The sequence below is a fragment of the Hipposideros armiger genome, unplaced genomic scaffold (assembly GCF_001890085.2).
Source record: "Hipposideros armiger isolate ML-2016 unplaced genomic scaffold, ASM189008v1 scaffold_146, whole genome shotgun sequence".
Classification (NCBI taxonomy): Eukaryota; Metazoa; Chordata; class Mammalia; order Chiroptera; family Hipposideridae; genus Hipposideros; species Hipposideros armiger.
The window spans coordinates 2,330,397-2,343,718 of record NW_017731496.1 but is presented as its reverse complement, the minus strand read 5'-3'; the positions used below and the strand labels follow the sequence as shown (position 1 = coordinate 2,343,718).

At 43.9% G+C, this 13,322-nt stretch overlaps 1 protein-coding gene across 6 annotated transcripts in view; it reads right to left on the bottom strand.

Annotated features, from left to right (window-relative positions):
• OSMR (oncostatin M receptor) overlaps window positions 1–13,322 on the bottom strand; it is a 59,750-nt gene that overhangs the window by 20,407 nt on the left and 26,021 nt on the right. For 5 of the 6 annotated variants that reach the window (XM_019650766.1, XM_019650764.1, XM_019650761.1 and 2 more), the window contains exons 3-7: window positions 11,384–11,556; window positions 5,995–6,166; window positions 3,189–3,461; window positions 1,777–1,906; window positions 1,052–1,203 (exon numbers count right to left, since the gene is read on the bottom strand). In XM_019650766.1, coding sequence (XP_019506311.1) covers window positions 1,052–1,203; window positions 1,777–1,906; window positions 3,189–3,461; window positions 5,995–6,166; window positions 11,384–11,556 — 900 coding nt within the window. Of the gene's footprint in view, window positions 1–1,051; window positions 1,204–1,776; window positions 1,907–3,188; window positions 3,462–5,994; window positions 6,167–11,383; window positions 11,557–13,322 lie in introns of those variants that run through there. The other variant, XM_019650765.1, reaches the window with a different exon arrangement.

The following is a 13,322-nucleotide window of genomic DNA, read 5'->3' as shown; positions in this document are numbered from 1 at the left end:
GTGACCCAGTTTTGTTCACTGCTGGGTCCCCAGTGCCTGCCATCCTGGAGGCAACTCCGTAATTAGTTGACTGACCGACTGACGGGATGATTAAGCTGAAATCTAAAAACTGTGTGAGAATTAAGAAGATGAAAGGAGAAGGATATCTCCCAGAAAGAGTGAACATGTATAAAGGGTCTGTGTTTCCTAAAAGAGGATACAGATGTGGTCAAAACAGAAGGAGAAATATTCAGTGTCAGGGATCAAAACCATCATGACATACCATTTTCCATCTATTCAACTGACAAAAATTGGAGGGGTCACAATACCAACTTGCGGGGAGTATATGAATCCACAGGGTGGGGGTATAATTAGTACAGCCACTTTGGAAAATAATTTGGCATTATTTCGTAAGTTGAACAGTCACATTTTCTGTGTCCTCACCAATTCCACGCTTAGGTACATACTCAAGAAAAACAACTGTAGAGGCGTGCTGGGTACATATACAAAAGGTGCTCATCTAAATGCTCTAGCCAAGAGCAAAAGCCTTGTTACAATCCAAAAATCCATCAGCGGAGATGCATAAATAAAATAGTGTGTACATACAGAATGAACTACTCTACAGCAGTGCAAGTGAATGGACTAAGGCATCACTCAATACTATACTACTATGGGTAAGTCTTAGCAAGTTAATATTACATAAAAGGTAGTTACTAGATTATTACCTATAGCTTGATGTCTTTCGTATACATTAAAACCAAACAAAATAAAAACAATGTTTTTAGGATTACATAAAAATGAGAATACATACACGCCCACACAGTTTAAATCTGTGATTATCTTGGCGGAAGGCGCAGGGTCAGGGGCTGTGGGAGGGGAGATGAAATAATTGATTGTCAGAGTTCTAGTGTTAAAGTTTAGCAGTAAGCTCATTGGTGCTTATGACATTATCAAAAGGAACTTTCACTTAGGATGTGAATTAGGCCAAGATCTGCAGCACATGTACTTGATCACCCATTGTGTCAAACAAAGATATGTTAACCACAGAAGTCTATGACAACTCTAGTCTCACCTCGATGGGTCAGGTTAAAAAAAACATTGACACTTCTCCTTCTTAAGTTGTTTTCAGCTATGAGTGTGAAGTTATATGTTTCTTGTGAGTCCGGAGCTACTTGCCAATCACACCAGTTTTTGCGTGCACAAAGTTTCTTTTTCCTGGAAAATCTTAAAAACAAAAAACAGAAAAACAATTCCAGGGTTTGCACATTGGTTAATGCAGATGTGTATCCCTGTCTCTCTCAGGGCACACAAACATAGTGGCTTTAAAGCTATGTTCCACACAACAGCATCCATTTTTCCATCACCAGCAAACACTGATAATGGAAATATTGTTTCAACAAGTTTGATTTGTGTGGTTAAATATGTAACGATGAGTCACTGACTCCCCCTTGTGGGTGATGAGAACACTCCTTAATTTACTTTAGTCTTAAAAAGTCAGATATTAGGTAAGCCCAAATGGAACTATTATTTAACATAGATGAAACTGTTCTTCACATCAAAATTCAACATTAACTGTCTGTCTTATCTTTTTTTTATGCTACGTTTTCCTTTAACGAAACTCAGGTAGAGAGTATTGTACACTTATGACCCCCTAAAAATTTCCTCCTGATCCTGGTGGGGTGGTTTTAAAATGTTAGTTCAAATTTTACGCAACATCTAAATGTGGCTTTTGTCATGTCGTCACAAGCGCTGTAAACAAGGAAGAATCTGTCAACAATGTAATCAGAGCTAACTTACGATTCAAATAAAGTGTAGCGTTGGGAAGGAAATCCAATCAAGGCAGTGTCATGCCCAGGATTCCAAGTACAGTTCAAAGTCTTGAGGTCCTGGGTTTCACAAGAAAAGTCCTTGGGCTCCTCAAGTACTTCTGTCCATAGAAAGAAAAAACAGACAAGAGACCTAGTGAAATCCCTTTATTGAAAAACAAGGAAAATGGAAAGCTCTGTCTGGGGTCTGAGGTCATGGAGTTCTCAGGACGATGAAAGAATCACTTAAACGGAAGCCTACACACTGTCAGCTCCAGAAAGTCACCTTGGCCCCTTCTCCTTTCTCCCTCTGCTCTTTTGGGGCATCATGGAGGATGAGTGGTGGGCGTTCTGCAAGTGGTTGGCACGGAGCCTATTTGATGACAGTTGTATCCCCAGCACCTGTTAGGAGGCACTCAGCAAGTATTCCTAAATAACAGACCAAGTGAGCAAAAGAAGGAACGCACGGAGTCAGTGTTGCCTGGTGTTTCATTCCCGATGCTGTGGCTTACGGAGAATCTAGGGGCTGTGCCTGGGGAGCCAGGAAGTTGGTCCGATTTGGGGACCTGCTAAATTCAGCAGTTGGGAACTGAGGAGTGGTGCACCTCCAAGTCCCTGGAGTCACCGCTGTTCTTAGAGGCCATTCCAAGGAGCCCAAATGAACCAAGTGCCCGGAACGTGGAGATGCCCTTTGTCAGGGAACAGCGAGGGCAGAGTTGCAGATGTTGCCCTACTGTGCATGGAAGGGCCGTCTCAAGACAAAACATAGGAGGCCACCAGGCGTGGGCAACACAGACTGACATAAAACATAAACTGTTCCCTCACCACCGCTGCCACCCTCGCCACTGACATTTCCATGCACAGTTAAGAAGAGTAATGGCCTCAAGTGCTAACTCGTACTGTGTGCAGCTATCATAGCAGGACCGGGCCCTGTCCATGTTTGTTAGTACTCAACAAGCATCATCATACCCCTTCACAGAGGCAGAAACCAGCTCAGAGAGGCTGTGGAAACTTGGCCAAGATGGCACGCCCAGCACGGGAAAAAGATTCAACCCCAGTCCAGGCTGCCTCTCTGGGGCTTCCAATCTGCAGCCTCTCCCCTCCCCTCCTCTTGTAATTCCAGCATGGCTACGGCAAAGCAGGTTGTTTTCCCAGTGGCCCAGGTCATGATCTGAACTTTCTCCCCTTTAATGTTCCTGGTTTCTAGGAATAACTGTCAGTAAGCAAGAAAACAACAGGAAATCCTGGAAGTATTGCCTTAGGGTATCTTTTCTTAAGTGTCTTCTAGAAGACGTGGGAAACCAAAGAAAATTGAGACCATGAGTGGAAATGTTTACTTGTTTTCTGGTAAAGGAGATTCTATCAGGAAATGGAAGGGAGAGCACAGAGAATGTGCATACTTACTCGAGACATACAGAATGGTGCCACTTGTTTCATGTTTGTTCATTATACAATAGAAGTTTGTCCCAGTAACCCTAATGAAAGGAACATTATTGAAGCTGAATGTAGACACATTTGGATTGAGTTGTTCTCCATGTATGGGTACACCTTCCAGATGACAGGATATGTTATTCTCAGGGCTCCTAGAAATGTAACAAATGGTGACATTGGAGCCTTCTTCCACCAGCTTATCTTTAGGGAAAATGAACAATGAGCCCTGTCCAAGCGACTTCTGTACTACAAGAAAAGAAAAGACAGCCCAGTTAGAATTTCACTCCAACCTCAAACCAGCTACCTCCCATCTCACTCTCAACATATAACTTTACCTTCTTCTACCACCTGGAGAAAATAGGAGCCTAAATTTCTACGGCTAACCTAGAAACATTGATGCATGCAAAGCTATCTTTTGTACCATGGCTCCTACTGTTACACTAACACTGTTGCTATTTGTACTTCCATTTACTGTGGCCACTGCAGATTATTGTATCATTGCTGGTGTCAGGTTCTTATTACAGAAGTAGCTGCTCTATCGATCCTAGCCATGTGGGAGGCCCTGTTTTAAGTGGTATGTTCATTATCTCATGTCATCCTTCCTCCCTCATGACAACAGGACAGGTAGGACTGAGACCAAGTTCACTCAAGTGGAAAAGCCACAGTCACACCTGCCAGGTCTGCCCAGCTCCAAAGCCACATGTCCTGCATAATCTCTAAACTGTGCTATAGATCACACCTCCTCCCACCTTCTCAGAAATGCCAGCCACTTAAGTATCTCCTTTTGCTTCAGCCTCACCTTCTGTATGGCCCATCTGCATATAGAAATACTCATGTCTCTCCCATTTTAAGCAAACTCACCATCCTCCCCATGCACGCCTCCTGCCACCTCTCCACCCACCCCTCCACAGTCAGCCTCTCCGAAAAAGCTGCCTGTACTTACTGCTCAGGTGTCATTACCCCTACTCACTCAGCCCACTGCAGTCTGGCTGCTGACCCACCAGGTCACTAAAATTCCCATCACCGATATGGTGTCACCCCTGTGGAGTGGCCTGGACATGGGATATTTTTTTTTTCAGGTCCCCAGTTGATGCTAATGGGCAACCATGGTTGAGAACAAGTGCGTTGGGGGTTAGGAATAAGCAGGTTTTTCCATTGATTCTTTGGTTAAAGGGTATAGTTTTGAGAAGCCTAGTCTACTTTATCAAAGTTGTTTATAATGTTGTTCTGTCTTTCTCATTCCTATCTTTTTAATCTCTATTTTGTCTGTGAGTATATCCCTCCCTCAGCAGTAGGGTGTAATGTTAAAAGCATGGTCTCGGGAGCTAGGTTGTCCGGGTTGGGATTCTGTCTTAGTGCCTTGATGACCTTGCATAGGTTCTTTAACTTACCTGTGAAGTAGGGATAAAAATACTACATATTTCGTAGGGCTGGTGTGAAGACTAAATTAATATGTACAGTGCCTAAAATAGTGACTAGAATGCAGATTTAATTCTATTGTTAGTATTAAACTAATCCCTCCGCCACTCATGGGTTCATGTGTAATCAGTTTGAGTTAACAAATTGGCTAAACACTTAACATAGAAATGATTCTATTGACAGGAATTTCAGATAATCTGGAAGGACATATAGTTGAGAAAACCAAACGCCATCGCTTTAGAATTGACCTACAGCTTAGCTGAAACATAAGCAATGGTGGCAAAATGCACTATAAATTTTAGTTACAACAAAATTAAATGATCACAATTAAGAGATATTAAAAAACGTATTTACCCATAATCTCATTACTCAAACAACTGCTTTAATTTTTCCATTATGTCCCTCCCTTCTCTCTACATTAGGGATTGCTGGCAAACTATAATTGATGGGACAATCCTGGCCCACCAATCTGATTTTGTAAATAGTTTTATTGGAACACAAACACTCATTTATTTATATATTGTATGATTGCTTCAACGCTACAATGGCAGAGTTGAATAGTCATGACAGAGACCTTGACGTCTAAAATATTTCCTGTCTTAGGGCCAGCCGAGTGGCTCAGCTGGTTAAGAACTCGCTCAAGAGTTTGAGCTCTGAGCAACAGCGGTTCGATGCCCGGCCCGAGCTGAGCTGCCGCTGAGCTGACGATGGCTCAGCTAAAAATAAATAAATAAATAAAAATATTTCCTGTCTTGCCCTTTGCAGAGAAAGCTTCCCAACCTCTGGTCGAGATACATACACATGTTGTGTGTTGTTCTAATAAAAGATGGGGTAGAGGCTTGATCACTGCACTGTACACTGACGTGGAGTATAGTGTGGGAGTGGAGTCAAGGGATTTGTAATAGATATGTATGATATCGGGGGGAAGTGGGGCGGCCGATTGGGGGAGGGAGGTTGTCACTTCGAGGGATAAAAAGTATAACTATTGCACTGTGTTGTACAGCTGAAACTAATTCTAAAAAATGTGTATTTCATAATAAAAAATAATTTTAAAAATAATAATAAACAAACAAACAAACAAAAAACATATAGACAATTTATGTCCTGCTTTGTCCACTTAGCGTTCTATAACAAACATGCTTCACATGTTTGAAAGATAAATAAAAACGGTCTGGATTTGCATCATTATCTATGGCTCAGACATCTACCTCCCAGTGGCCAGTTTTCCAACAGGAGCCAAAGGAAAATAATGTAGGTGTCTACCTGAGCTCCTCAAAGGGGACCCCACTATTTGATTATTTGATCCCCCAATAATATTAAATATGAAACCCTTTCCCTCTCTTATCACCTCACTTCTTACCATCGACCTCCTCCCATGAGCTCCAGTTGCTCCAGAGCCCAAGCTCAGGGATGCTGGCATCATCCACCACACTCCTTATTCTCACAAAGTGTGTCGCACATTCCAAAGGGAGCTTGGATTCCCAGCTCCAGTGCAGAACTTGGTCCCACTTCACAGGGGTGCTATAATTCTCCTAGAAATAAAGAGAAAAACTTGAAAAAACAGCCATGCTGTCTTGGAAAATGGCTTGACTAGGCTTATCCCAAAAGCACACACCTATTACAACTCCACAATATGTGCGAACAAGTACTGTCCATTCCTAACCAGCCAGCTCCCCATGCTTTGATGTCTCAGCAGGGAACCAGCCATAGCCTTGTGCTTTTCAAAAACTTGGCTCCCACTCCCTCTGGCCCTCCAATTCCAGGGGGGTCATGTGGAGCAAGTGAGAAAAAAATTGGAGCTATTCAAGTCTTGGGAGAAGGGAATCAGAGATAGAAGGTGCTCACAGTGCTGGTCACATGGAACCTGCTAAGAAAATTCTTGCAAACTAGAGAATTAATTGAGTCATCCATTTTAAAATAAGCAAGACTGATAGGTATGGTCTCATATTCATTTTTAGCCAGGATCAGATTAGGTTGGACAGATATCAGTACAGCAGGCAATCCTTCCTTCACAGTGCCTGGGAGTTCCAAGTCAATAGATGGCTCTCCAAGCCCCCCTTAGTTTTTGTCTGTCTTTTCAGATTTGGTGACCACATAGACTATATGCCCTCTCTCGAGATCCATCTGTTGGATTCTTTTGTTTTGTTTTTCTTTTAATTGGGGAATCGGGGGAGGGGAACAGTGTTGGGGAATTGGGGAGGGGGACCAGCCAAGTTGTTCTTCAGTCTTCATTGTGGAGGGCGCCAGTCGCCATCTGGCTTCCCATCGGCAGCTCGTGGCCTCTAAGCTCAAGGTGCCCTGCTACAATCTTAGTTGCGGGAATCGAATCAGCGGCCTTGCTCTTAAGGGCGCATGTTCTATCCACTGAGCCATCTGGGCGGCAGCTCAGCTCAAGGTGCTGAGTTCAGTCTTAGTTGCTGGCAGGCGTAGCCCACCATGGAACAGGCAGTCTTGTTGTTAGGAGCACGTGCTCTCACCAGCTGAGCCATCCTGCCACCTGTTGGCAGCTCAGCTCAGGCACAGCATCACTGGCCCATATGGGAATTGAACCGTTGGCCCTGTTGCTCAGAGCTCACGCTCTTAAGCTAACTTTTAATCAACTGAGCCACTCGGCCGGCCCCCATCTGTTGGAATCTTTAGAGATGTCAATCACCTAGGAATGTCTCACACTGTTTTTTGGGAAGCTCGTCAAGTTGAATGGAAATTTGGTCTTCTAGAGCATCCTTGAGTCTTAATCTTGCTAATACATTGATATGTTTATTCTCTAATTCAATAGGTTTCAAAGGCTCCTCTACACCTTACCCTGCCATTCAAGGTCATCTGCCATCTGACTCCACCCTACCTCTCCCTGCAGGAATCTTCTCTCCGGGCACAGTGGCCTACCCCACACTTCCGGAATAACTTGATGCTTTTCCACCTCAGTGTTTGCTCACACAGTGTCCCTGGTTTAGTGTCCCCCTCTCCCCCTCTGCATTGGGAATTAGTTCCATCCTTCAAGCCCAGGTCATACCCCATCTTCATCACGAAGCCTTTCTTGCTCTTATCCCCGCGTCTCCCTGAACCCTCTGTACACTGTGTGTACTCGTTGGTATTTTATCTGTGGTTGTGTTCCTGACTCAAGCATGGCCCCGGAAGCACAGAGACTGTATTCCATTCTTCTTTGCATCACCATAGCTCCAGGCATTCACTCTCCTCAGTGGGCCCCTGCAGGACACCTGCTTTCTGGCCCCCCAGCTGAGAGATGGAGACGCCAACACCTTGCACTCCCTGGAGAGAACTATGTCTGTGTCCACATGTCTAAGGGCCAAGGGCACGTCCTACAGTGAAGAGGGGTGGGGCGACATGCATGTCACACACAGCCTGGAGTCAGCAAACTCAAAGGCCTTCCCTCCGGGGCCACCTCTCCCCTCCCCAGGTTGCTATCCTGAAACAGTGCTCACGGCAGAACCAAGCACAGCCCTGCAGTGAGAACACCTTGGTCCACCTGGGCAGCACCTTTCTCTCTCTACACAGAACTCTTGATTTATAAATCATTTCTATTTCATTTCAGTGTATTGCTTTCCTTTATTTCTAGATTACAAAACATATTTTGTTAACTATAAATTCTGAGTTCCTGATCCATGCAACTTTCCCTATTTAATCTGAGCAATCTTGAATACATTTTGCTTACATATTTTTCATTTTAAGAGCCAATACCAAAAAAAAAAAAAAAGAAAGAAACTTTAAATCTAAAATGGTGACCTTTCTACAATATCAACAGGCCACAAACTGGATTTAACTTTCTACACCTCTCTCCAATTTGGCCACTTCTCTCGTCCTCATTGTCACCACCCTCTCCAGGGACCCCTCCTCTGGACCCCCGTCACGTTCTGCTTTGTAATGGTCATCCATCACCTTCTCCAGGCCCCCCAGCTCCTCTCAACTGTGCAGCCAGAGTGGGCTTTTTAAAAACCTCCAATCAGATCCTGTCACTCCACTTCTTCTCACCGAGCTCAGGATAAAAAACAGATTTGGGCTCACACAGCCCTTTCTGCCAAGTTGCTGGAGAAGGTCAGGCCTGACCCCAGTCGCGCGGCACCCCATTGGGGACTCTCACACTCAGGAGACCCTGATTTGTGTGTTTATCTCCTCACAAACCCACACCTTGAACATGGCCGGACTTGGGCCCACAGTCTAAAACTATGTGCTGAGTGATTTCGTCAGTTCATTAGCATGCAGTGGCCTCTGCTTTTCCCAGACACTATTTGTGTGGATTCTGTCTAACCACAACTTGGGCTTTGTGGTGTGTATGGCCTTGTAATGGAGGAGATAAAACTTTCCTTGAATGCATCAATTCAGTGATTTTTTTTTCTTTTAATGTGATGAATTGTGTTGGAGCTGTTTTCATTAATTGAAGTGGCAAGTTTAATTTGGCCCAGGCAGACACAGTAAATCACATACACTTCCGCAGAGGTCTAACACGGGTCACTGGTTCGGTGTTGAGGGGTGAGCTGCGGGCCTCTTTCCAAACTTGAGCTGTCACTCTGCCTTCTCCTGCCACAGACAAAACCATAAAGCAAGTGTCTGCAAGGGCTGAAGTCAGAACCCAGCCCAGGGTGAGACCATGTACCGTGGCTGCCAGCAAGGCTCTGAGTGGCTGGCGCCATCTGAGGGGCGGCTCAGAGTCTCTGGACCAGCTGCAGGCACTTTTTACAAGATGCTTTTCCTGTGGCTGGTTTGGGAACCAGCCACCTGAGTCTAGAAGGCGGCTCCTTCTTGGCATGAGTGAGGGTGCCCTGTAAGACTTGCAATAGGGACCTGCCCCATGAAAGGGAGACGGTGATCTAGACAGAAGCAGGCTCTCTCGGCTGGCTTTTTCCCCTTCACTGGAGGGGGTTTTATGTCTCTCCCCAACTTCAGGCCTGAGTGGTTCAGACAAGGGCTTCTCATGGCATCATCTCTTCTGGAACACATGGCCACTGATGACCCAGGAAGGCCGCATGTGGCCATGATCCTGTCTGGGCATCGGGCTGAAGGACGATACCGCCCTGGCTCTGTCCCCTTGAGCAGCAGAGCAAACCTCTCTGTGCCTTGGTTTTTCTCCTCTGTTGGGGTCAGGCAGGGCTGGGTGCTTTAGGGAACAATACAACAGACAATGCAAAACTCTCCTCTCAAAGATCTTGAGCCTTAGCAGGTTATAGTAGGTTCTTTACCTTGAACAGTGAACTGTTACGAGTCAGAGGTGAAAATAGATATGATCAACTGCCTGTCAGAAAAAGAACGAATGGGTCCCACTTGCTCTACGGCTTTCATTATTTTCTCTAGCATGATAACAGAAAGAACCGCCTTTTAGGACAAGAAAGAACGGGATCCTGTTAGTCTGTGGTCAATGTTACTTTCGCTCATGGTGTTAAGCGCTAGTTTTCCACTTACCACCTCCAGCACTTCTCTCCAATTTCTTTTTCTTAGACAATTGTCAGCCTCAATATGACCTCTGCTCGATGTTTTACTAGGTCTCAATAAACAACCAGTGTATCCATCAAAAATACAAAAGATATGAAAATACAAAAATTAGTGTGAGGTGGGATAGTGGGAAGATATGCTGATGGTGGGAGGTGAACAGCTGTGCAGAGGGACTGCTATTATTTAAAATCAGAAGACTAAACAATTCTCATTGCTGGGAGCTGCCCTTTGAGGGGTGGAATTGTTGACTGGCTATCAAGCCTAAATTGACAGCATCAGAATTATGTTTAACTTAGGCCACTCAGTCAGATCTCAAAGCAACAGTGGGTACGGAAAGTAACTGGAGGCTTTAAAATTAGAGGCCTCTGTGCTTTACTAAAGGAACTACCCCTCTGGCTCGCTGTCGCCATACCTCCACTGCCTGAGAGAAGAGTGACCCTCCACTGAGCGAATGGGGGTCCCCAGCAATGCCACCTCCCTGTCTGCCTTCCCTCCGGGCAAATCCTCCATTCCCCTTCAATGAGAAAACATCCCGCTATCCTTCAACATCCCACGATAACAAATGAACAGAATGTGCGCAAAGGTTATTAAGGTTCCCCAGGCAAGGAATGGTCATTGACAGAAACCACCGCCGTGTCCCAGTTCACCAGATGTGGAAGCATAGGCAACACAGACACAAGCATGACTGAAACCAAGAAAAGTGAAAAATCTATCCCAAATAAATCAAAGGCGAAAGAGTGTGACATTCGAGTTTTCCCAATTTGTTCTGGAGAAAGCCACCCGTGAGGCACAAAGGGCGCTGTAAGTTACTCTCCAACGTGGTACATGAAGCAGCTCTTTGCTGGCTAGAACATAAAGTGCGAGGACTCGTTCTTGGATTGCAGCACGGGATATGCAAAGTACTGACTGGAAGCCATGCCAGCAAGAAAAATGTCACCAAACTATTACATCTAATTTAGGAAAGTCTCTGGTGGACAGGGGAGAAAGCAGGAAGGGGAGTAAGATGGCTGATCTTCATGGATTCCTGGAGTCAGTACTCAAGTTCAGACCGATAGCCTCAGGGGCAGAGCAGAACTGAGGAAATGATCTACCAACACATCCCATCCAACTTCCCAAACCAAAGTTGTCATGTTACTCTGTCCCGGATCCTCTCCACTAAAGACACAGAAATGCAATTTGTTTAGGAAAACTGTTTTGAGTTGCTAAAATGTTTCCATACTGGGATTTTTTTGGAGGTTATAAAAGACAAATCATGGCACCAGAAAAGGATTTTAAAAATATATACTAAAAAAAAAAAAAATACGTACCACCCAGATGACATTGGATGTTTCAATTCTGCTGATCTCTATCTGAAAAACCATTTTTAATTCCTGATGATAAGTAAGGTTGTGGACACGCCATTGTAAATACAAACGTTGCTGTGTAGAATTGATGGAAACTTCCAGTGACTCCGGAGTCAATGGTAAAAGTTCTGACAAGACTGAAAGACCAAATCAAGGTATGAAATGACAATTAATAAGGAGCATGATAAAACAGTCACAGAAAATTACTGTTCAATATCATCATTGTTTAGCTTTGAAAAAAATTGCTCACGTGTGCATCCTAGAATCAGATACCCTGAAAAGCTGGAAGGGAATTTAGAAATCCCTTGATTAAAAATTAAGACCTAGATGAATGAAATTGTTGTTGCTCAACAATACACAGAAGGTTAAACAAACAATACAAGCAATAATCAAATTAAACAAATTAAATTATTAAATAATTAAGGGCACTTTATTGGACAATATAACTGGTTTAGAAATGTATAGCAAGGCTGAATAAAGAAACAGGACTTTTTGCTATAAACTTCATATTTCTATCAAACACGAAAGTTTTCTTTTTGAAAGTCAATATTCCATTGTTTATTAGCTAGCTACAAAGTAGGAGGACATCCCATCTCTAGACATGATTGCTTATATCTCAACACACAGCATTTAAAACTCCTCTGGCAAGAATTCACTGAAGTCTTTGGATGAGACTAGCACCAGCAACATATCAGGTATTTAGTGTAAAATAAAATAATTATGTCAAGGTTCCTAGCTCAAGGAAGGAGCCTACTGGAGAGACACAACTGACTCATGAAATAATGAGAAATTGCAAATTTAGAATGTGTAGTGGTGTGATAGAGTCTGTAAAAGAAGAGATTCTAAACATGAAATGGCCCAGAGAGAGGACAGGCCCTGATGGAGTGAGTTAAGTCATTGTTAATTTTTGGAGAACAAAACACCAACTTCCACTGAAGTAGAGGAAAGGCCACACACATTCAAAAGGGACTGTGTATTGCTGACTCAGCTGGTTTCCACTGTTGGTTTGAGGAGGTCTGGAGTAAACTGGGAACGATATTGAAAGGTATTGAAAAGATTAAGACTGTGTTGATAAAATCAACTGGTATCTGACGGTCCATGGTATAGCAGATACCACCTTCTAAGCATTCATTCTTCCAAAAAATGATTTGGAAAGATGAAAAAGCAGGTCCTTTATGGAATAGGGAGGAAATATTTTTAATAATTGTGGAGCCAATAGCACCAGAGAAAGCAGGGTACATGCAAAGTCATCCCCTCTTGCCTCGTCCTCATTTTGTTTTGCCTGGATGGTAGTTTGTTCCTGTCAGTCTCACTCTAGATTCAAATTTCCTGGAGGACAGGGGTTGAGGCTCATGCATCTTTGAATGGACTCTTCCCTAGCACTTGGCACAACATCTGACCCAGAGCAGACGGTGATCTCAAATTACAGAGAGCCAGGATCTCCATGAGGTCTCAAGTGGAGATCAGCAACTCCTCAATAACACCTTGATGTGTCCCTCTGGCATTCTCTTCTTCCCGTGGCTGCTTTTCTAAGCCCTTGTTTGCACACTGATCACAGGGTGCTGTAATAGTCTGGTCTGTGTGTGTTGCACCGTTGACTGTGAGCTAACCAAGGCTTACTCAGCTCAGTGAAACCAAGACCAATAGCATACCTGTCACAACACAGACAGTCACTGGTTGCTGAATGAATGAGTCAAGTACCAGCATCAACTTTCTTTCAGTAAACTTTAGAAAGCTTCATATGATGCTTTAGACAAAAGGGGGGTTCTGTATATTGACATATGCTATCAGCAAATGTTGCGTGACTTGGGTACTTGAAAAGCATCAGTCAGTCAAAAATAATTTGGTCAAAAGCAATCTAGGACTTTCTTAGGAATATAGTTGGGAAATGCCACAGTAAAGT